This window comes from Argopecten irradians, chromosome 4 (genome assembly GCF_041381155.1).
Source record: "Argopecten irradians isolate NY chromosome 4, Ai_NY, whole genome shotgun sequence".
NCBI lineage: Eukaryota > Metazoa > Mollusca > Bivalvia > Pectinida > Pectinidae > Argopecten > Argopecten irradians.
In genome coordinates, this window is record NC_091137.1 from 39,175,590 (window position 1) to 39,198,615 (window position 23,026).

General features: G+C 36.5%; 2 protein-coding genes across 2 annotated transcripts; both read left to right on the forward strand.

Annotated features, from left to right (window-relative positions):
- The first annotated feature begins 4,222 nt into the window (after window positions 1-4,222).
- LOC138321607 (uncharacterized) lies at window positions 4,223-9,543 on the forward strand. Its single transcript, XM_069265385.1, has 2 exons — window positions 4,223-4,347; window positions 5,243-9,543. Exon 2 carries the CDS (start codon window positions 5,788-5,790, stop codon window positions 7,810-7,812), a length of 2,025 nt encoding a protein of 674 aa, XP_069121486.1. The 5' UTR covers window positions 4,223-4,347; window positions 5,243-5,787; the 3' UTR covers window positions 7,813-9,543.
- A 7,130-nt stretch (window positions 9,544-16,673) lies between these two features.
- On the forward strand, window positions 16,674-18,686 carry LOC138322286 (uncharacterized). Its single transcript, XM_069266324.1, has one exon. The coding sequence runs from the start codon at window positions 16,674-16,676 to the stop codon at window positions 18,684-18,686; it is 2,013 nt and encodes a 670-aa protein (XP_069122425.1).
- The last annotated feature ends 4,340 nt before the right edge of the window (window positions 18,687-23,026 follow it).

Genomic DNA, 23,026 nt, shown 5'->3' on the forward strand with positions numbered 1-23,026 from the left:
TGTTCCCTACGGAAGCCCTGAAGGGACTTTTTAGTTGTTAATTATGACTTAATTCCTAATACTTAATACTTATTCGTTAGTACTAATTACTTATTCGTTAATACTTATTACTTATTTCTTATTCGTTATAAAAATGAAACGACGTGCTTGAACAAGGTGTTGTGCTGCCATTTTGAATGACCAGATGAAGAAGATGGATGTATCACGAAGTATTCTATATGCATGTTTTTAAGTTTGTTTTTGCGTAGCATAACTGTCGTGTTGACTGTTGTTCCTTTACAAAAACAAGTATATCAGTGTCTTGAAACATCATTAGCAGAGTTGATTTAAGAACATTTCATCGAAGGACACAAGACTCAAGCATTTTGGGGGACCCTTCGGAAACTGGTCGTGCATTAGTGAATAAATCTTTTTAAAGATATCAAGTTATGTAGATTATTTGATATCGATCACCCTGAAATTCGCACGATATGCGTCAACAGAAAAAAAACAAGAGGCCCATGGGCCTTAACGGTCACCTGAGATAGAATATATAATGAAACAAATAATGAAACAAATTAAAGACATATAAACACTATATGCTGGGCCTTGAGGTTGGTCAGTGATTTATAAATTTGACTTTTAGACTATAAAGAGTATTTGCTTCCATCAAACCTGTGAACTTAGAGGTATTTTTTGAAATTTTAATCATTTTGACCCTGTTTGGTCCTGCCCCTCTGGTCCCCTAAGGGGTCATCGAGGACGGATATGGATGTTAAGATGCTATATCTTAGGCTAATAATTCTAATCAAGTTTGACTAATTTCCTTTGAAAATTGGGCAAATAATGTTCACAAATATGTTTTTCCTATATAAACTAAAGTAAACTTGACCCCCTCCCCAGGGGGTAACGTGAGACCCCAAGGTCATATAATTCACAATTTTTATAAAACACCTGAAGACCTTTCCATCTATAATTATTTGTTTTTGTTTCTACTATTTCCAGAATTTTAGAAGATTTTTGAAGTTTTAGCCTATTTGACCCTTTCTTAGCCCCGCCCCTCTGCCCCCAGGGGGTTGGCCAGGACCAATGTGGATGTGATATTAAAATGCTATCTCAGGCTAATAATTCTAACCAAGTTTGACTCATTTCCTATGAAAATTGAGCAAAAAATGCTCATTAATGTGTTTTTCCTATATAAACTATAGTAAACTTGACCCCCTCCCCAGGGGGTAACGTGAGACCCCAAGGTCATATAATTCACAATTTTTATAAAACACCTGAAGACCTTTCCATCTATAATTATTTGTTTTTGTTTCTACTATTTCCAGAATTTTAGAAGATTTTTGAAGTTTTAGCCTATTTGACCCTTTCTTAGCCCCGCCCCTCTGCCCCCAGGGGGTTGGCCAGGACCAATGTGGATGTGATATTAAAATGCTATCTCAGGCTAATAATTCTAACCAAGTTTGACTCATTTCCTATGAAAATTGAGCAAAAAATGCTCATTAATGTGTTTTTTCTATATAAACTATAGTAAACTTGACCCCCTCCCCAAGGGAAAACATGAGACCCCAGGGTCATATAATTAACAATTTTTATAAAACAAACTTTAAGACCTTTTCATTTGTTAAGTGTAATTGATTCTACCATATCCAGAATTTTAGAAGAATATTTTTGAAGTTTTAGCCTGTTTGACCTTTTTTGGCCCCGCCCCTCTGCCCCAGGGGGTCAGCCTGGACCAATATGGATATGATGTTAAAATGCTATCTCAGGCTAATAATTCTAACCAAGTTTGACTCGTTTCCAATGAAAATTGAGCAAAAAATGCTCATAAATGTGTTTTCCCTATATAACCTATAGTAAATTTGACCCCCTCCCCAGGGGGAAACGTGAGACCCCAGGGTCATATAATTCACAATTTTTGTAAAGGACCTTAAGACCTTTCTATTTATGAAAAGTATTTGATTCTACCATTTCCAGAATTTCAGAAGAAGATTTTTGAATTTTTAGCCTATTTGACCCCTTTTGACCCTGCCCCTAAGGCCCCTGGGGGTCAGTTATAGAAAATTTGTTAATAGGATTAAATGGCCATCTCATACTGATAATTCTGACAACATTTGACTCATTTCCTATTACAAATGACCAAATAATGCTCAAAAATGTGTTTTCCCAATATAAACTATAGTAAACTTAACTCCTCCCCAAGGGGAAACTAGAGACCCCAGGGTCATATAATTCACAATTTTTGTAAAGGACATTTAGACCTTTCTATCTATGAAGAGTATTTGATTCTACCACATCTGTGAGTAGAGAAGAAGATTTTTGAAATTTTACTCAATTTTACCCCTTTTGGCCCCTCCCACAGCCCCCTGGGGGGGTGGGGACCATGTAATTCACAATTTTGATTGGCCTCATGCCTTAGAAGGTTTGTGCAAAATTTCATTGAAATTGCTTCTGTAGTTTTGGAGAAGAAGTCGAAAACGTAAATTGTTTACGGACATACGACGCACGACGGACGACGCACGACGGACGACGCACGACGCACGACGGACGACGGACGACGACGGACAAAAGGCGATTAGAATAGGTCACTTGAGACTTTGTCTCAGGTGACCTAAAAAAAAGTACATACTGAACTGCCCTCTGGAAAAACAGATGTATGTTTTTTTTTTTTTTTTTTGTGCGTGAATTGAGCGAAGGACACGATTTTAAAACTAATATGGATACTGAAGATTTGAACGACTACATTGAACTATACGATGAAAATAAACCAACATATTCAGTAAAACATTTTAAGAATTTGTTAACGGTGCATCATCCCCACTCATCCTGACGAAGATTTACGACTGTTTGTTGAACGAAACATTGTTTTGAAAGAATATCCAAAATAACCTCTGATAGGATATTAAAATGACTGTTGACAGTTTCAGAATGCTACAAATATATTTTTATTGTCATATCCTTTTCATGGCCGTCCCAAATTGGAGTTTTCATTGCCTGCCAAAAGCGATTTTGATGAAACTCGAAGTACACTATGTACTTCAATATTCTATTATTATGGATTAATTTAAGAATAACGTGTAGATGTAAGCGTCTAGTTTGTTTTCAAAATAAAGACAGATTACTAGTATGTCGATATTTTAGCAGTGTTATTTATCGATCTGATAAGGGTTTGATTTTATGTGGGGTTTTTTTGTCAGATAATCCCTTGTTGTGTATTAATCTAAAAATAAAATATGAGGGGATGAGGATGGCCGAGAAGTTGTCAAATACAGGATGTGTTTCGGTGACTCAGAACAATGAAACGGCCATGTATCCATAAGCATTCCAAGTAGATCTTTTTGGCCAGTGCCCGAAATATATGTACATGCAATGTAAAACAACAATATTTGTTTCCTGGAAAAATGACTCGCATGTTGGGGTAAACTTAGGAATGAAATGTAAAGAGGGGTGTGATATGTTTGATGCGTTCGTTGAGTTCTAAATTAAACAAGATAATAAAAATGAAGAGTGTTTCAAAAGTAATGCCTTCCATCAAGTTAAAGCCAATCCATTGATTGCAGCAGAGGCCTTGGTTATTTAAGGTTAAATTATTAACATTCTACTGAAATCTTTTTGATATTAAATATGTTGATTTTTTTCCCAAATATAATAAACCCATATAAATTTAATTGATTGAACGCATGTATTTCAAATAATTTTCAAATATTTCAAATTCTGCTGAAATTTCCTTTTAGCAGATTGTAAATCGATTATATAGTTGTGGCAGTAGACTGCCACCAGTCTCTAGAATATTAAAAAAATCACTAAAATTTGGCTTGATTATTTTTGTCTCTACTGCATGCCTGAAACAGTTGAGAAACCCCTTGTCATGACCTCCTCCCACCCCAGCTGTGTGTTAAAGTGTCATAAAATCTGCCCCAGGGCTACACATTGACCACCGTCCTTATCACCAGATCAACTCATCACAGTCATGGTAATGTAATAGGGGTTTGACCTTTCTGTAACCACCATTATTCCGAGGAGTGATTTCCAGATTTGACCAGATCCTAAGTTTTAAACCAGGGGTAGATAATCAAGTAAAGAACTCTGCTGAGAAAGTCTTATCAACAATTTAGGGTCTGGTGGCCAGTCTATTGTGGCACAGTGAGTAAAGTGATGATAAGTCGGACACGATGTGAAGTCGGACACTTTTGAGCTTCATTTCCAACGGTAATTTCCGGAAATGGATTAACTTACGATTTGCATATTGCATAAAACTGATCTTAAACATGTTAGAGTTATCTTTCTTTGCCCGGTCCGTCCTATCCGGTTTTGCTGAAGGTCGAGTGACTGAAGTACGTAAAGGCGGCAGATTTCGAACAAGCGGTAAGGAAATATAGAAAGTTTATTCGCAATCAAATACTTATATAGACATTCCTGAAAACGTAATGTAAATAAATTCTCTATGAAGATGTTAAAGAATCACTGAATTAATACGTAAATAGCTGATAAAATATGTACTTCTTCATAGATTTTAGAAATGTCGATTTATTTGATAATATGGAATTCAATCTTAAGTCGGACACTTAAAAAGTGTAATTCGATCTTAAGTCGGACATTGTCCGACTTCATATCACCCTGCTAATTTACATTATGAATTCAATTACCAGTTTTTAAAATTAAACTTTTGCCATGCTGTTTTGCTCATTTGTTGATTTTATTTTGTTTTAATAATTTAATTATATTTATTTTTATTTTTTTTATTTATTTTATTTATAAAATTTAAGTTTTAAGTATAAATATTAAATGTTTTTTACACTGTCTTTTGTATTTACTTTTTACCTTCTTCCTTTAATTTGTTATTCATAAACAGACCAAAATTTTGCTGAATAAAACAATAGGCCTATATATTTTATACACGTCCCATGGATTTGACATGATTTTCCAGCCAACAGAAAATATACATTAAATGTGTTATAGAATATATATATCCCTATCACACAAAATACGCCCTATATACTCTTGGTTCTGTTAAGTAAAACCTTTTACTAGTATACAAAATGACATTATCATAGCTGCCAATTATTTTCACTGAAGACAATATTCTACAAAATTATTTTAAATCTGAAAACATGACATTTAAAATACAGTATGAATGATTAAAAACACGATGGTTAGGGACAAATTAAAGAAAACGCCAAATTTAATATGAAATACATGTCATTAAAATTCTATAAAAAAATGCAAAGATTACACGAGATTTCTTTTCTGAAATTTGCAGTCATGAAGAAGATCTTTGTAAAAACCTACGCTGTTGGAATGCATCACTGGGGCAATCGAGTTCTTCCTCTAGGCACAAATTTATTCTGTAAATGGGAACCAGACAATTGCAAGGATATCAATGCAGTTGCCATTTTTGAAGACAGATCGTGTCGTAGGCGTATGGGCTATCTACGACGAGAAGACAGCGCAAAGATAGCTTTGCTATTTAAAAACAACATCATCAAAAGTGACTTTTGTGTTTTAAAGGCACACCAGCCACCGAACAAATTCAATAAGTTCAAGGGACCGATGCAGTTGTGTACCATCGAATTTCAATGTGACGATCGAGAACTAGAAAGTGTCCGCTCCATTATGCAAGGTTGCAATGTTGCAATTGAAAAGGCCATCTGAAACAAACATTATTACAGATATCGATCACTAAACTGTCTTTAAAAATATATTTTTGTTCTTTTAATTTTATTCTTATTTTTCTTTCTTTCTGCTTTTGTTTGTATGATATTAAAAGACACAGAAAAAAATCATTGTTTGTAATTATTTACAGTCATGCGGGACTGGGACGAAAGAGCCATGTCTGCGGCTATAGCTGCTGTCAAAGGCGGAATGTCAACAAGAAAAGCTGCCAAAACGTATTCTGTTCCAAAATCTACACTTAGTGACAGAGTAACGGGTAAAGTGTTGGAAGGTGCAAGAATGGGGAAAAAGAAAATTTTCTCAGATATTGAAGAGAGAGAGCTTATTGCATGCGCTAAAGACAGGGCTGACATGGGCATTGGTTTTTCTAAAGAAAACTTCCTAAGATTTGCCGGTGCCTATGCTTCGAAAAAAGCTATAAAAATCAACGGTGGTGCCAGCAGACCATCTGACATGTGGTGGAGAGGTTTAAAAGTAAGAAATAAAACATTTTCTTTGAGGGCACCGGAAGCCACGGCCACAATCCGCCATGATGCCATGACGCGCCAAAGAATGTCAATGTACTTTGAATCGCTTGGAACTGTAATCACGACTCACAATCTTTCCCTATACCCTGAAAGGATATGGAATATGGACGAAACCGGCATGAATATGTGCCACAAGCCGGGACGCGTTGTAGCAAAAAAGGGTGCAAAGACTGTACATGCCAAAGCGTCCGGTACGAGGGAGATGATAACCGTCATAGCTTGCGCAAACGCAGCTGGAGGCTGCCTACCACCTCATTTTGTGATGCCGGGGAAATCAAAAAGAACCTTATATGGGTATGACACAGAAGTAGCCCTCGAGACAGGGTCATCCATAAAAGGCGCCAATTACTCAGTGTCCGATAGTGGCTGGACCAAAGACGGCATTGCTCGTCTTTGGTTTCAAGAGACTTTTCTTAAAAATATCGGGACAGCAAGACCTCAGCTACTAATATGTGACGGGCATACCTCACACAACAATGTGGAGTTTTTAGATCAAGCACGAAATGAAGACATCATCTTGGTTGAACTCCCAAGCCACACAAGTAATTGGACACAGCCACTAGACAGAACTGTTTTCAAAAGTCTGAAAAGCCACTGGAACACTGAGGTTACCAATTTCATCAGGACAACAGGTGTGTCGGTTGGTCACAAACAGTTTCTGCGCATATTCGGAAAAGCTTGGGAGTCGGCGCTAACGCCAAACAACATCAAAAGTGGATTTGCCGCAACGGGCATATGCCCATTCAATCCTGAGAAAATACCAACTGAAGCATACAAACCGTCTGAGAGCTGCAACGACAGTGAAGAGCATATCCCATCTTACACTACCAACTCAACTGAGCTTGCCAGCCAAACTACGCCTTCTCAGATTCTATCCAGAGAAACACTTCCTAACAGCTTTTTGTCACCATCACGCGGATCAGACCACACGGTGTCCTCAAATCCTTCGGAGGTTTCGCTTCCTGGTAGTTCTGATGTATTACTTTCCCAAAATACATCTGGGATGTCTTTGCCCATTAATCCAACGGATTTGCAGGTTGACCCCGAAGAAAATGTGGTATCTTTGATAAATTTTTCTTTACCTCTCAATATTGAAGGTGGTATCAGTGATCTTCCTGGACTTAATATTGATCAGGAGGGTAATCTTCAGATTGAGCCGTCAGACGACTGTCTCCCTTTGTCATCTCCCTCTTGTGAAGTACCTGTACCCAAGTTGAACGTAGTATCGCCTAAGACGGCATTAGAAGTTGTAGAGTCTGCTATCAGCGATGAAACTCTTCTAAAATTTCAAGCTGCACATTTGGCAGGCAAAGTATTAAGAGATCCAATGTTTGAAACTTGGAAGATGTATCAGTCTAAAGTTACACAAATGAATCCTCCTGCTGTCAATCCAGAAACAGTCGCTAAAGAATTGTTTCCCGTTCCGAAGATGATAAAGAAACCAATAAACGTCACCTCCCACTTCGTCTTGACATCTGACGAGATCTACATGCAAAAGAAACATGCTCGTGATGAAAAGAACCGAAAAGAATTGGAAAAAGAACAGCGAAAAGTTGAACGCGAAAATAAAAGGCTACTTCGAGAGAAGGAAAAAGAAAACAAAATCAACAGAAAGAAAAGAAAACAGTGATAAAGTTACTTTAGATACGACTTCAAAAACAATCTTTTTCATAATCATATTCATCGGTGTATACACAGACTTAACAGAATCAGTCTATGTTTATCATGAGTTTAAAACTATAACATTCTCGAAATCCTTGATTTACATATGAGAAAAAAAAACCCACAGAAATTGATTAGCAGTATCACTGTAAAACACATCATGGTAGAATATCAGAAGATCATTTTACTTGTCATGTGCATTATGTTTCTCAAATCAATGAAGGATTAAGAACTCAATAATCTGTAATTTGTTGCAGACAATTTCTTGTTTTTGTTTTTGTTAGTTACATTTAGATAAAAAAAATCAATTAATGTTAAATACCTATGTGAATAGTCAGGCAACGGAAGGCTTAGTAAAAGGAAGTCGGTAAAAATGGTATTGATATATCAAGTATAATTTCTAATGAAATAGACAAATAAAACTTCCCATCAAAATTGCTCTGCATGCTGCTAAGAAATTAATTTATATTATAGGAATCCTAAAACGTCCTACCGGTTGGCTATGTCCGTGTTGACATCCCACGCAGCCTCGCTTTCAGAATTTATTTTAGAACTGTGATAAATTTACACGGGGCTTTTCCATACATTCAATGGTCAAAACTGGACAACGTACGTAGAACTTAACCGTCATTTTTATATACAAGGATTTTTTAAAGAAAAACGAACGCTTTTAGACTGGTTTGCATTGCCCGACTATTTACTTAAAACCCACAGCGCTTTCGCGGCTCTTGCTGTTCTTCAGGGGATTTGAATTTAACGCGAAAATAAAAGGCTACTTCATATTCAAATTAAATTAGAATTCAAATCCTCTGAAGAACGGCAAGAGCAGCGAAAGCGCTAGGGCTATGCAAAAACTCTCAGTGAAACCGGAAATCATATACTGTACGGTTTGTATTTAACGAAGGATTATATTTTGCTATATTTACATTTTGTCACAGTGACTCCCATTACTCTAAATTAGTAATGATAATCGTGATCTGCATTATGAGCCAATAAATGCAGCCTAGACTTGGTGTAGTAATATCTACATAAATGGATGTGAGTCTTGTTTACTAATATCATGTTAGTCCGCGCGGGAAAATTAACGGACGCTATTCTATTTATCTGCCACCCAGATTGCATTTATATCTCCAATAAATGCTATATAACATTCCTTTAATTGTTAAATATATACAGTATCACTGAAATCAAGGAGAGCTTAATCATTGACAAGCCCTAATAGTGTCGACTCGTATCATCTCCACGAAATTGAACACTCGCAATATGTTCCATTATAGACCCGCGAAATATTAAAGTGCTATACAGTGAGTGCTAAATGATATCAGTCATGGAAATATAATATTCATATACACTTCACTGTAAATAACCTGTATAGATTTAGCAAGGCTAACTTTGTCATATAGGCCAAGGATTTATATACATGTACGTCCTTGGATAGGCCTAGTGTCCTGTCTATCAAAACCATTGTCCGACTTCAAATCAGCATGTCCGACCTATCATCAAATGTGTCCGACTTACCATCAAATTATGGTTACACTACATTTCTTGCTATTTTTTGAAAATATCGGGATAAAACACCTCTAACGGTATAGAAAAGTGAAAAAGAGGTTCCGAACTACATATAAGAACGCTCTCGGAAACTTTCAAGATTCATTCTTATTAATCATTGACCTAACTTTGCTGAGGGTGTCCGACTTATCATCACTTTACCCGGGTAAAGTGATGATAAGTCGGACACGATGTGAAGTCGGACACTTTTGAGCTTCATTTCCAACGGTAATTTCCGGAAATGGATTAACTACGATTTGCATATTGCATAAAACTGATCTTAAACATGTTAGAGTTATCTTTCTTTGCCCGGTCCGTCCTATCCGGTTTTGCTGAAGGTCGAGTGACTGAAGTACGTAAAGGCGGCAGATTTCGAACAAGCGGTAAGGAAATATAGAAAGTTTATTCGCAATCAAATACTTATATAGACATTCCTGAAAACGTAATGTAAATAAATTCTCTATGAAGATGTTAAAGAATCACTGAATTAATACGTAAATAGCTGATAAAATATGTACTTCTTCATAGATTTTAGAAATGTCGATTTATTTGATAATATGGAATTCAATCTTAAGTCGGACACTTAAAAAGTGTAATTCGATCTTAAGTCGGACATTGTCCGACTTCATATCACCCTGCTAATTTACATTATGAATTCAATTACCAGTTTTTAAAATTAAACTTTTGCCATGCTGTTTTGCTCATTTGTTGATTTTATTTTGTTTTAATAATTTAATTATATTTATTTTTATTTTTTTTATTTATTTTATTTATAAAATTTAAGTTTTAAGTATAAATATTAAATGTTTTTTACACTGTCTTTTGTATTTACTTTTTACCTTCTTCCTTTAATTTGTTATTCATAAACAGACCAAAATTTTGCTGAATAAAACAATAGGCCTATATATTTTATACACGTCCCATGGATTTGACATGATTTTCCAGCCAACAGAAAATATACATTAAATGTGTTATAGAATATATATATCCCTATCACACAAAATACGCCCTATATACTCTTGGTTCTGTTAAGTAAAACCTTTTACTAGTATACAAAATGACATTATCATAGCTGCCAATTATTTTCACTGAAGACAATATTCTACAAAATTATTTTAAATCTGAAAACATGACATTTAAAATACAGTATGAATGATTAAAAACACGATGGTTAGGGACAAATTAAAGAAAACGCCAAATTTAAATATGAAATACATGTCATTAAAATTCTATAAAAAAATGCAAAGATTACACGAGATTTCTTTTCTGAAATTTGCAGTCATGAAGAAGATCTTTGTAAAAACCTACGCTGTTGGAATGCATCACTGGGGCAATCGAGTTCTTCCTCTAGGCACAAATTTATTCTGTAAATGGGAACCAGACAATTGCAAGGATATCAATGCAGTTGCCATTTTTGAAGACAGATCGTGTCGTAGGCGTATGGGCTATCTACGACGAGAAGACAGCGCAAAGATAGCTTTGCTATTTAAAAACAACATCATCAAAAGTGACTTTTGTGTTTTAAAGGCACACCAGCCACCGAACAAATTCAATAAGTTCAAGGGACCGATGCAGTTGTGTACCATCGAATTTCAATGTGACGATCGAGAACTAGAAAGTGTCCGCTCCATTATGCAAGGTTGCAATGTTGCAATTGAAAAGGCCATCTGAAACAAACATTATTACAGATATCGATCACTAAACTGTCTTTAAAAATATATTTTTGTTCTTTTAATTTTATTCTTATTTTTCTTTCTTTCTGCTTTTGTTTGTATGATATTAAAAGACACAGAAAAAAATCATTGTTTGTAATTATTTACAGTCATGCGGGACTGGGACGAAAGAGCCATGTCTGCGGCTATAGCTGCTGTCAAAGGCGGAATGTCAACAAGAAAAGCTGCCAAAACGTATTCTGTTCCAAAATCTACACTTAGTGACAGAGTAACGGGTAAAGTGTTGGAAGGTGCAAGAATGGGGAAAAAGAAAATTTTCTCAGATATTGAAGAGAGAGAGCTTATTGCATGCGCTAAAGACAGGGCTGACATGGGCATTGGTTTTTCTAAAGAAAACTTCCTAAGATTTGCCGGTGCCTATGCTTCGAAAAAAGCTATAAAAATCAACGGTGGTGCCAGCAGACCATCTGACATGTGGTGGAGAGGTTTAAAAGTAAGAAATAAAACATTTTCTTTGAGGGCACCGGAAGCCACGGCCACAATCCGCCATGATGCCATGACGCGCCAAAGAATGTCAATGTACTTTGAATCGCTTGGAACCTGTAATCACGACTCACAATCTTTCCCTATACCCTGAAAGGATATGGAATATGGACGAAACCGGCATGAATATGTGCCACAAGCCGGGACGCGTTGTAGCAAAAAAGGGTGCAAAGACTGTACATGCCAAAGCGTCCGGTACGAGGGAGATGATAACCGTCATAGCTTGCGCAAACGCAGCTGGAGGCTGCCTACCACCTCATTTTGTGATGCCGGGGAAATCAAAAAGAACCTTATATGGGTATGACACAGAAGTAGCCCTCGAGACAGGGTCATCCATAAAAGGCGCCAATTACTCAGTGTCCGATAGTGGCTGGACCAAAGACGGCATTGCTCGTCTTTGGTTTCAAGAGACTTTTCTTAAAAATATCGGGACAGCAAGACCTCAGCTACTAATATGTAACGGGCATACCTCACACAACAATGTGGAGTTTTTAGATCAAGCACGAAATGAAGACATCATCTTGGTTGAGCTCCCAAGCCACACAAGTAATTGGACACAGCCACTAGACAGAACTGTTTTCAAAAAGTCTGAAAAGCCACTGGAACACTGAGGTTACCAATTTCATCAGGACAACAGGTGTGTCGGTTGGTCACAAACAGTTTCTGCGCATATTCGGAAAAGCTTGGGAGTCGGCGCTAACGCCAAACAACATCAAAAGTGGATTTGCCGCAACGGGCATATGCCCATTCAATCCTGAGAAAAATACCAACTGAAGCATACAAACCGTCTGAGAGCTGCAACGACAGTGAAGAGCATATCCCATCTTACACTACCAACTCAACTGAGCTTGCCAGCCCAAACTACGCCTTCTCAGATTCTATCCAGAGAAACACTTCCTAACAGCTTTTTGTCACCATCACGCGGATCAGACCACACGGTGTCCTCAAATCCTTCGGAGGTTTCGCTTCCTGGTAGTTCTGATGTATTACTTTCCCAAAATACATCTGGGATGTCTTTGCCCATTAATCCAACGGATTTGCAGGTTGACCCCGAAGAAAATGTGGTATCTTTGATAAATTTTTCTTTACCCTCAATATTGAAGGTGGTATCAGTGATCTTCCTGGACTTAATATTGATCAGGAGGGTAATCTTCAGATTGAGCCGTCAGACGACTGTCTCCCTTTGTCATCTCCCTCTTGTGAAGTACCTGTACCCAAGTTGAACGTAGTATCGCCTAAGACGGCATTAGAAGTTTGTAGAGTCTGCTATCAGCGATGAAACTCTTCTAAAATTTCAAGCTGCACATTTGGCAGGCAAAGTATTAAGAGATCCAATGTTTGAAACTTGGAAGATGTATCAGTCTAAAGTTACACAAATGAATCCTCCTGCTGTCAATCCAGAAACAGTCGCTAAAGAATTGTTTCCCGTTCCGAAGATGATAAAGAAACCAATAAACGTCACCTCCCACTTCGTCTTGACATCTGACGAGATCTACATGCAAAAGAAACATGCTCGTGATGAAAAGAACCGAAAAGAATTGGAAAAAGAACAGCGAAAAGTTGAACGCGAAAATAAAAGGCTACTTCGAGAGAAGGAAAAAGAAAACAAAATCAACAGAAAGAAAAGAAAACAGTGATAAAGTTACTTTAGATACGACTTCAAAAACAATCTTTTTCATAATCATATTCATCGGTGTATACACAGACTTAACAGAATCAGTCTATGTTTATCATGAGTTTTAAAACTATAACATTCTCGAAATCCTTGATTTACATATGAAAAAAAAAAAACCCACAGAAATTGATCAGCAGTATCACTGTAAAAAACACATCATGGTAGAATATCAGAAGATCATTTTACTTGTCATGTGCATTATGTTTCTCAAATCAATGAAGGATTAAGAACTCAATAATCTGTAATTTGTTGCAGACAATTTCTTGTTTTTGTTTTTGTTAGTTACATTTAGATAAAAAAAATCAATTAATGTTAAATACCTATGTGAATAGTCAGGCAACGGAAGGCTTAGTAAAAGGAAGTCGGTAAAAATGGTATTGATATATCAAGTATAATTTCTAATGAAATAGACAAATAAAACTTCCCATCAAAATTGCTCTGCATGCTGCTAAGAAATTAATTTATATTATAGGAATCCTAAAACGTCCTACCGGTTGGCTATGTCCGTGTTGACATCCCACGCAGCCTCGCTTTCAGAATTTATTTTAGAACTGTGATAAATTTACACGGGGCTTTTCCATACATTCAATGGTCAAAACTGGACAACGTACGTAGAACTTAACCGTCATTTTTATTATACAAGGATTTTTTAAAGAAAAACGAACGCTTTTAGACTGGTTTGCATTGCCCGACTATTTACTTAAAACCCACAGCGCTTTCGCGGCTCTTGCTGTTCTTCAGGGGATTTGAATTTACACGCGAAAATAAAAGGCTACTTCATATTCAAATTAAATTAGAATTCAAATCCTCTGAAGAACGGCAAGAGCAGCGAAAGCGCTAGGGCTATGCAAAAACTCTCAGTGAAACCGGAAATCATATACTGTACGGTTTGTATTTAACGAAGGATTATATTTTGCTATATTTTACATTTTGTCACAGTGACTCCCATTACTCTAAATTAGTAATGATAATCGTGATCTGCATTATGAGCCAATAAATGCAGCCTAGACTTGGTGTAGTAATATCTACATAAATGGATGTGAGTCTTGTTTACTAATATCATGTTAGTCCGCGCGGGAAAATTAACGGACGCTATTCTATTTTATCTGCCACCCAGATTGCATTTATATCTCCAATAAATGCTATATAACATTCCTTTAATTGTTAAATATATACAGTATCACTGAAATCAAGGAGAGCTTAATCATTGACAAGCCCTAATAGTGTCGACTCGTATCATCTCCACGAAATTGAACACTCGCAATATGTTCCATTATAGACCCGCGAAATATTAAAGTGCTATACAGTGAGTGCTAAATGATATCAGTCATGGAAATATAATATTCATATACACTTCACTGTAAATAACCTGTATAGATTTAGCAAGGCTAACTTTGTCAGATAGGCCAAGGATTTATATACATGTACATGTACGTCCTTGGATAGGCCTAGTGTCCTGTCTATCAAAACCATTGTCCGACTTCAAATCAGCATGTCCGACCTATCATCAAATGTGTCCGACTTACCATCAAATTATGGTTACACTACATTTCTTGCTATTTTTTGAAAATATCGGGATAAAACACCTCTAACGGTATAGAAAAGTGAAAAAGAGGTTCCGAACTACATATAAGAACGCTCTCGGAAACTTTCAAGATTCATTCTTATTAATCATTGACCTAACTTTGCTGAGGGTGTCCGACTTATCATCACTTTACCCGGGTAAAGTGATGATAAGTCGGACACGATGTGAAGTCGGACACTTTTGAGCTTCATTTCCAACGGTAATTTCCGGAAATGGATTAACTACGATTTGCATATTGCATAAAACTGATCTTAAACATGTTAGAGTTATCTTTCTTTGCCCGGTCCGTCCTATCCGGTTTTGCTGAAGGTCGAGTGACTGAAGTACGTAAAGGCGGCAGATTTCGAACAAGCGGTAAGGAAATATAGAAAGTTTATTCGCAATCAAATACTTATATAGACATTCCTGAAAACGTAATGTAAATAAATTCTCTATGAAGATGTTAAAGAATCACTGAATTAATACGTAAATAGCTGATAAAATATGTACTTCTTCATAGATTTTAGAAATGTCGATTTATTTGATAATATGGAATTCAATCTTAAGTCGGACACTTAAAAAGTGTAATTCGATCTTAAGTCGGACATTGTCCGACTTCATATCACCCTGCTAATTTACATTATGAATTCAATTACCAGTTTTTAAAATTAAACTTTTGCCATGCTGTTTTGCTCATTTGTTGATTTTATTTTGTTTTAATAATTTAATTATATTTATTTTTATTTTTTTTATTTATTTTATTTATAAAATTTAAGTTTTAAGTATAAATATTAAATGTTTTTCACACTGTCTTTTCAATTTACTTTTTACCTTCTTCCTTTAATTTGTTATTCATAAACAGACCAAAATTTTGCTGAATAAAACAATAGGCCTATATATTTTATACACGTCCCATGGATTTGACATGATTTTCCAGCCAACAGAAAATATACATTAAACTGTGTTATAGAATATATATATCCCTATCACACAAAATACGCCCTATATACTCTTGGTTCTGTTAAGTAAAACCTTTTACTAGTATACAAAATGACATTATCATAGCTGCCAATTATTTTCACTGAAGACAATATTCTACAAAATTATTTTAAATCTGAAAACATGACATTTAAAATACAGTATGAATGATTAAAAACACGATGGTTAGGGACAAATTAAAGAAAACGCCCAAATTTAATATGAAATACATGTCATTAAAATTCTATAAAAAAATGCAAAGATTACACGAGGTTTCTTTTCTGAAATTTGCAGTCATGAAGAAGATCTTTGTAAAAACCTACGCTGTTGGAATGCATCACTGGGGCAATCGAGTTCTTCCTCTAGGCACAAATTTATTCTGTAAATGGGAACCAGACAATTGCAAGGATATCAATGCAGTTGCCATTTTTGAAGACAGATCGTGTCGTAGGCGTATGGGCTATCTACGACGAGAAGACAGCGCAAAGATAGCTTTGCTATTTAAATACAACATCATCAAAAGTGACTTTTGTGTTTTAAAGGCTCACACCAGCCACCGAACAAATTCAATAAGTTCAAGGGACCGATGCAGTTGTGTACCATCGAATTTCAATGTGACGATCGAGAACTAGAAAGTGTCCGCTCCATTATGCAAGGTTGCAATGTTAACATATGCAATTGAAAAGGCCATCTGAAACAAACATTATTACAGATATCGATCACTAAACTGTCTTTAAAAATATATTTTTGTTCTTTTAATTTTATTCTTATTTTTCTTTCTTTCTGCTTTTGTTTGTATGATATTAAAAGACACAGAAAAAAATCATTGTTTGTAATTATTTACAGTCATGCGGGACTGGGACGAAAGAGCTATGTCTGCGGCTATAGCTGCTGTCAAAGGCGGAAAGTCAACAAGAAAAGCTGCCAAAACGTATTCTGTTCCAAAATCTACACTTAGTGACAGAGTAACGGGTAAAGTGTTGGAAGGTGCAAGAATGGGGAAAAAGAAAATTTTCTCAGATATTGAAGAGAGAGAGCTTATTGCATGCGCTAAAGACAGGGCTGACATGGGCATTGGTTTTTCTAAAGAAAACTTCCTAAGATTTGCCGGTGCCTATGCTTCGAAAAAAGCTATAAAAATCAACGGTGGTGCCAGCAGACCATCTGACATGTGGTGGAGAGGTTTAAAAGTAAGAAATAAAACATTTTCTTTGAGGGCACCGGAAGCCACGGCCACAATCCGCCATGATGCCATGACGCGCCAAAGAATGTCAATGTACTTTGAATCGCTTGGAACTGTAATCACGACTCACAATCTTTCCCTATACCCTGAAAGGATATGGAATATGGACGAAACCGGCATGAATATGTGCCACAAGCCGGGACGCGTTGTAGCAAAAAAGGGTGCAAAGACTGTACATGCCAAAGCGTCCGGTACGAGGGAGATGATAACCATCATAGCTTGCGCAAACGCAGCTGGAGGCTGCCTACCACCTCATTTTGTGATGCCGGGGAAATCAAAAAGAACCTTATATGGGTATGACACAGAAGTAGCCCTCGAGACAGGGTCATCCATAAAAGGCGCCAATTACTCAGTGTCCGATAGTGGCTGGACCAAAGACGGCATTGCTCGTCTTTGGTTTCAAGAGACTTTTCTTAAAAATATCGGGACAGCAAGACCTCAGCTACTAATATGTGACGGGCATACCTCACACAACAATGTGGAGTTTTTAGATCAAGCACGAAATGAAGACATCATCTTGGTTGAACTCCCAAGCCACACAAGTAATTGGACACAGCCACTAGACAGAACTGTTTTCAAAAGTCTGAAAAGCCACTGGAACACTGAGGTTACCAATTTCATCAGGACAACAGGTGTGTCGGTTGGTCACAAACAGTTTCTGCGCATATTCGGAAAAGCTTGGAAGTCGGCGCTAACGCCAAACAACATCAAAAGCGGATTTGCCGCAACGGGCATATGCCCATTCAATCCTGAGAAAATACCAACTGAAGCATACAAACCGTCTGAGAGCTGCAACGACAGTGAAGAGCATATCCCATCTTACACTACCAACTCAACTGAGCTTGCCAGCCAAACTACGCCTTCTCAGATTCAATCCAGAGAAACACTTCCTAACAGCTTTTTGTCACCATCACGCGGATCAGACCACACGGTGTCCTCAAATCCTTCGGAGGTTTCGCTTCCTGGTAGTTCTGATGTATTACTTTCCCAAAATACATCTGGGATGTCTTTGCCCATTAATCCAACGGATTTGCAGGTTGACCCCGAAGAAAATGTGGTATCTTTGATAAATTTTTCTTTACCTCTCAATAATGGTATCAGTGATCTTCCTGGACTTAATATTGATCAGGAGGGTAATCTTCAGATTGAGCCGTCAGACGACTGTCTCCCTTTGTCATCTCCCTCTTGTGAAGTACCTGTACCCAAGTTGAACGTAGTATCGCCTAAGACGGCATTAGAAGTTGTAGAGTCTGCTATCAGCGATGAAACTCTTCTAAAATTTCAAGCTGCACATTTGGCAGGCAAAGTATTAAGAGATCCAATGTTTGAAACTTGGAAGATGTATCAGTCTAAAGTTACACAAATGAATCCTCCTGCTGTCAATCCAGAAACAGTCGCTAAAGAATTGTTTCCCGTTCCGAAGATGAAACCAATAAACGTCACCTCCCACTTCGTCTTGACATCTGACGAGATCTACATGCAAAAGAAACATGCTCGTGATGAAAAGAACCGAAAAGAATTGGAAAAAGAACAGCGAAAAGTTGAACGCGAAAATAAAAGGCTACTTCGAGAGAAGGAAAAAGAAAACAAAATCAACAGAAGGAAAAGAAAACAGTGATAAAGTTACTTTAGATACGACTTCAAAAACAATCTTTTTCATAATCATATTCATCGGTGTATACACAGACTTAACAGAATCAGTCTATGTTTATCATGAGTTTAAAACTATAACATTCTCGAAATCCTTGATTTACATATGAGAAAAAAAAACCCACAGAAATTGATTAGCAGTATCACTGTAAAAACACATCATGGTAGAATATCAGAAGATCATTTTACTTGTCATGTGCATTATGTTTCTCAAATCAATGAAGGATTAAGAACTCAATAATCTGTAATTTGTTGCAGACAATTTCTTGTTTTTGTTTTTGTTAGTTACATTTAGATAAAAAAATCAATTAATGTTAAATACCTATGTGAATAGTCGGGCAACGGAAGGCTTAGTAAAAGGAAGTCGGTAAAAATGGTATTGATATATCAAGTATAATTTCTAATGAAATAGACAAATAAAACTTCCCATCAAAATTGCTCTGCATGCTGCTAAGAAATTAATTTATATTATAGGAATCCTAAAACGTCCTACCGGTTGGCTATGTCCGTGTTGACATCCCACGCAGCCTCGCTTTCAGAATTTATTTTAGAACTGTGATAAATTTACACGGGGCTTTTCCATACATTCAATGGTCAAAACTGGACAACGTAAGTAGAACTTAACCGTCATTTTTATATACAAGGATTTTTTAAAGAAAAACGAACGCTTTTAGACTGGTTTGCATTGCCCGACTCTTTACTTCAGGTTACTGTTCTTCAGGGGATTTGAATTTAACGCGAAAATAAAAGGCTACTTCATATTCAAATTAAATTAGAATTCAAATCCTCTGAAGAACGGCAAGAGCAGCGAAAGCGCTAGGGCTATGCAAAAACTCTCAGTGAAACCGGAAATCATATACTGTACGGTTTGTATTTAACGAAGGATTATATTTTGCTATATTTACATTTTGTCACAGTGACTCCCATTACTCTAAATTAGTAATGATAATCGTGATCTGCATTATGAGCCAATAAATGCAGCCTAGACTTGGTGTAGTAATATCTACATAAATGGATGTGAGTCTTGTTTACTAATATCATGTTAGTCCGCGCGGGAAAATTAACGGACGCTATTCTATTTATCTGCCACCCAGATTGCATTTATATCTCCAATAAATGCTATATATAACATTCCTTTAATTGTTAAATATATACAGTATCACTGAAATCAAGGAGAGCTTAATCATTGACAAGCCCTAATAGTGTCGACTCGTATCATCTCCACGAAATTGAACACTCGCAATATGTTCCATTATAGACCCGCGAAATATTAAAGTGCTATACAGTGAGTGCTAAATGATATCAGTCATGGAAATATAATATTCATATACACTTCACTGTAAATAACCTGTATAGATTTAGCAAGGCTAACTTTGTCAGATAGGCCAAGGATGTATATACATGTACGTCCTTGGATAGGCCTAGTGTCCTGTCTATCAAAACCACTGTCCGACTTCAAATCAGCATGTCCGACCTATCATCAAATGTGTCCGACTTACCATCAAATTATGGTTACACTACATTTCTTGCTATTTCTTGAAAATATCGGGATAAAACACCTCTAACGGTATAGAAAAGTGAACAAGAGGCCCATGGGCCTTAACGGTCACCTGAGTTAGAATATATAATAAAACAAATAATGAAACAAATTAAAGACATATAAACACTATATGCTGGGCCTTGAAGTTGGTCAGTGATTTATAAATTTGACCTTTTTAGACTATGAAGAGTATTTGCTTCCATCAAACCTGTGAACTTAGAGGTATTTTTTGAAATTTTAATCAATTTGACCCTGTTTGGTCCTGCCTCTCTGGTCCCCCAGGGGGTCATCGAGGACGGATATGGATGTTAAAATGCTATATCTTAGGCTAATAATTCTAATCAAGTTTGACTAATTTCCTACGAAAATTGGGCAAATAATGTTCACAAATATGTTTTTCCTATATAAACTAAAGTAAACTTGACCCCTCCCCAGGGGGTAACATGAGACCCCAAGGTCATATAATTCACAGTTTTTATAAAACACCTGAAGACCTATCCATCTATAATTATTTGATTCTACTACATCCAGAATTTTAAAAGATTTTTAAAGTTTTAGCCTATTTGACTCTTTTTTAGCCCCGCCCCTCTGCCCCCAGGGGGTCGGCCAGAACCAATGTGGATATGATATTAAAATGCTATCTCAGGCTAATAATTCTAACCAAGTTTGCCTCATTTCCTATGAAAATTGAGCAAAAAATGTTCATTAATGTGTTTTTCCTATATAAACTATAGTAAACTTGACTCCCTCCCCAAGGGGAAACAGGAGATCCCAGGGTCATTTAATTTACAATTTTTATAAACAAACTTTAAGACCTTTTCATCTATAATGTGTATTTGATTATTCCATTTCCAGAATTTTAAAAGAATATCTTTGAAGTTTTAGCCTATTTGACCTTTTTTGGCCCCGCCCCTCTGCCCCCAGGGGTCGGCCTTGACCAATATGGATATGATATTAAAATGCTATCTCAGGCTAATAATTCTAACCAAGTTTGCCTCATTTCCTATGAAAATTGAGCAAAAAATGTTCATTAATGTGTTTTTCCTATATAAACTATAGTAAACTTGACTCCCTCCCCAAGGGGAAACAGGAGATCCCAGGGTCATTTAATTTACAATTTTTATAAACAAACTTTAAGACCTTTTCATCTATAAAGTGTATTTGATTATTCCATTTCCAGAATTTTAAAAGAATATCTTTGAAGTTTTAGCCTATTTGACCTTTTTTGGCCCCGCCCCTCTGCCCCCAGGGGTCGGCCTTGACCAATATGGATATGATATTAAAATGCTATCTCAGGCTAATAATTCTAACCAAGTTTGACTCGTTTCCAATGAAAATTGAGCAAAAAATGCTCATAAAATGTGTTTTCCCTATATAAACTATAGTAAATTTGACTCCCTCCCCAGGGGGAAATGTGAGACCCCAGGGTCATATAATTCACAATTTTTGTAAAGGACCTTAAGACCTTTCTATTTATGAAAAGTATTTGTTTCTACCATTTCCAGAATTTCAGAAGAAGATTTTTGAAGTTTTAGCCTATTTGACCCTTTTTTAGCCCCGCCCCTCTGCCCCCAGGGGGTCGGCCAGAACCAATGTGGATATGATATTAAAATGCTATCTCAGGCTAATAATTCTAACCAAGTTTGACTAGTTTCCAATGAAAATTGAGCAAAAAATGCTCATAAATGTGTTTTCCCTATATAAACTATAGCAAACTTGACCCCCTCCCCAGAGGGAAACGTGAGACCCCAGGGTCATATAATTCACAATTTTTGTAAAGGAACTTAAGACCTTTCTATTTATGAAAAGTATTTGATTCTAACATTTCCAGAATTTCAGAAGAAGATTTTTGAAGTTTTAACCTATTTGACCCCTTTTGACCCTGCCCCTAAGGCCCCTGGGGGTCAGTCATAGAAAATTTGTTAACAGGATTAAATGGCCATCTCATACTGATAATTCTGACAACATTTGACTCATTTCCTATTACAAATGACCAAATAATGCGCAAAAATGTGTTTTCTCATTATAAAGTATAGTAAACTTAACCCCCTCCCCAGGGGGAAACTAGAGACCCCAGGGTCATATAATTCACAATTTTTGTAAAGGACCTTAAGACCTTTCTATCTATGAAGAGTATTTGATTCTAACACATCTGTGAGTAGAGAAGAAGATTTTTGAAATTTTACTCAATTTTACCCCTTTTGGCCCCTCCCACAGCCCCCTGGGGGGTTGGGACCATATAATTCACAATTTTGATTGGCCTTATGCCTTAGAAGGTTTGTGCAAAATTTCATTGAAATTGCTTCAGCAGTTTTGGAGAAGAAGTCGAAAATGTAAATTGTTTACGGACATACGACGGACGACGGACGGACGACGCACGACGACGGACAAAAGGCGATTAGAATAGGTCACTTGAGACTTCGTCTCAGGTGACCTAAAAAGAGGTTCCGAACTACATATAAGAACGCTCTCGGAAACTTTCAAGATTCATTCTTATTAATCATTGACCTAACTTTGCTGAGGGTGTCCGACTTATCATCACTTTACCCTAATGCAGATCACGATTATCGTGTGGCAAAATGTAAGTATTTTCTGTATTGATATGTATAGATGAGTGTAAGGTGTGTATGTTAGAAGGTTTCTTTATCTATCAATTTATTGTTTTCTGTAAACGCTTCAATATTGGAGGAAATAAAGGAAATAATAATAATATAATTATTGTATCCAATGTTTGATAACTTACATGATGATAAAATTTGAGGGGGTGA

Excerpts from the sequence above, each read along its gene's own strand:
- LOC138321607 (XM_069265385.1), top strand. The coding sequence starts at position 5,788 with ATGCGGGACTGGGACGAAAGAGCCATGTCTGCGGCTATAGCTGCTGTC.
- LOC138322286 (XM_069266324.1), top strand. The coding sequence starts at position 16,674 with ATGCGGGACTGGGACGAAAGAGCTATGTCTGCGGCTATAGCTGCTGTC.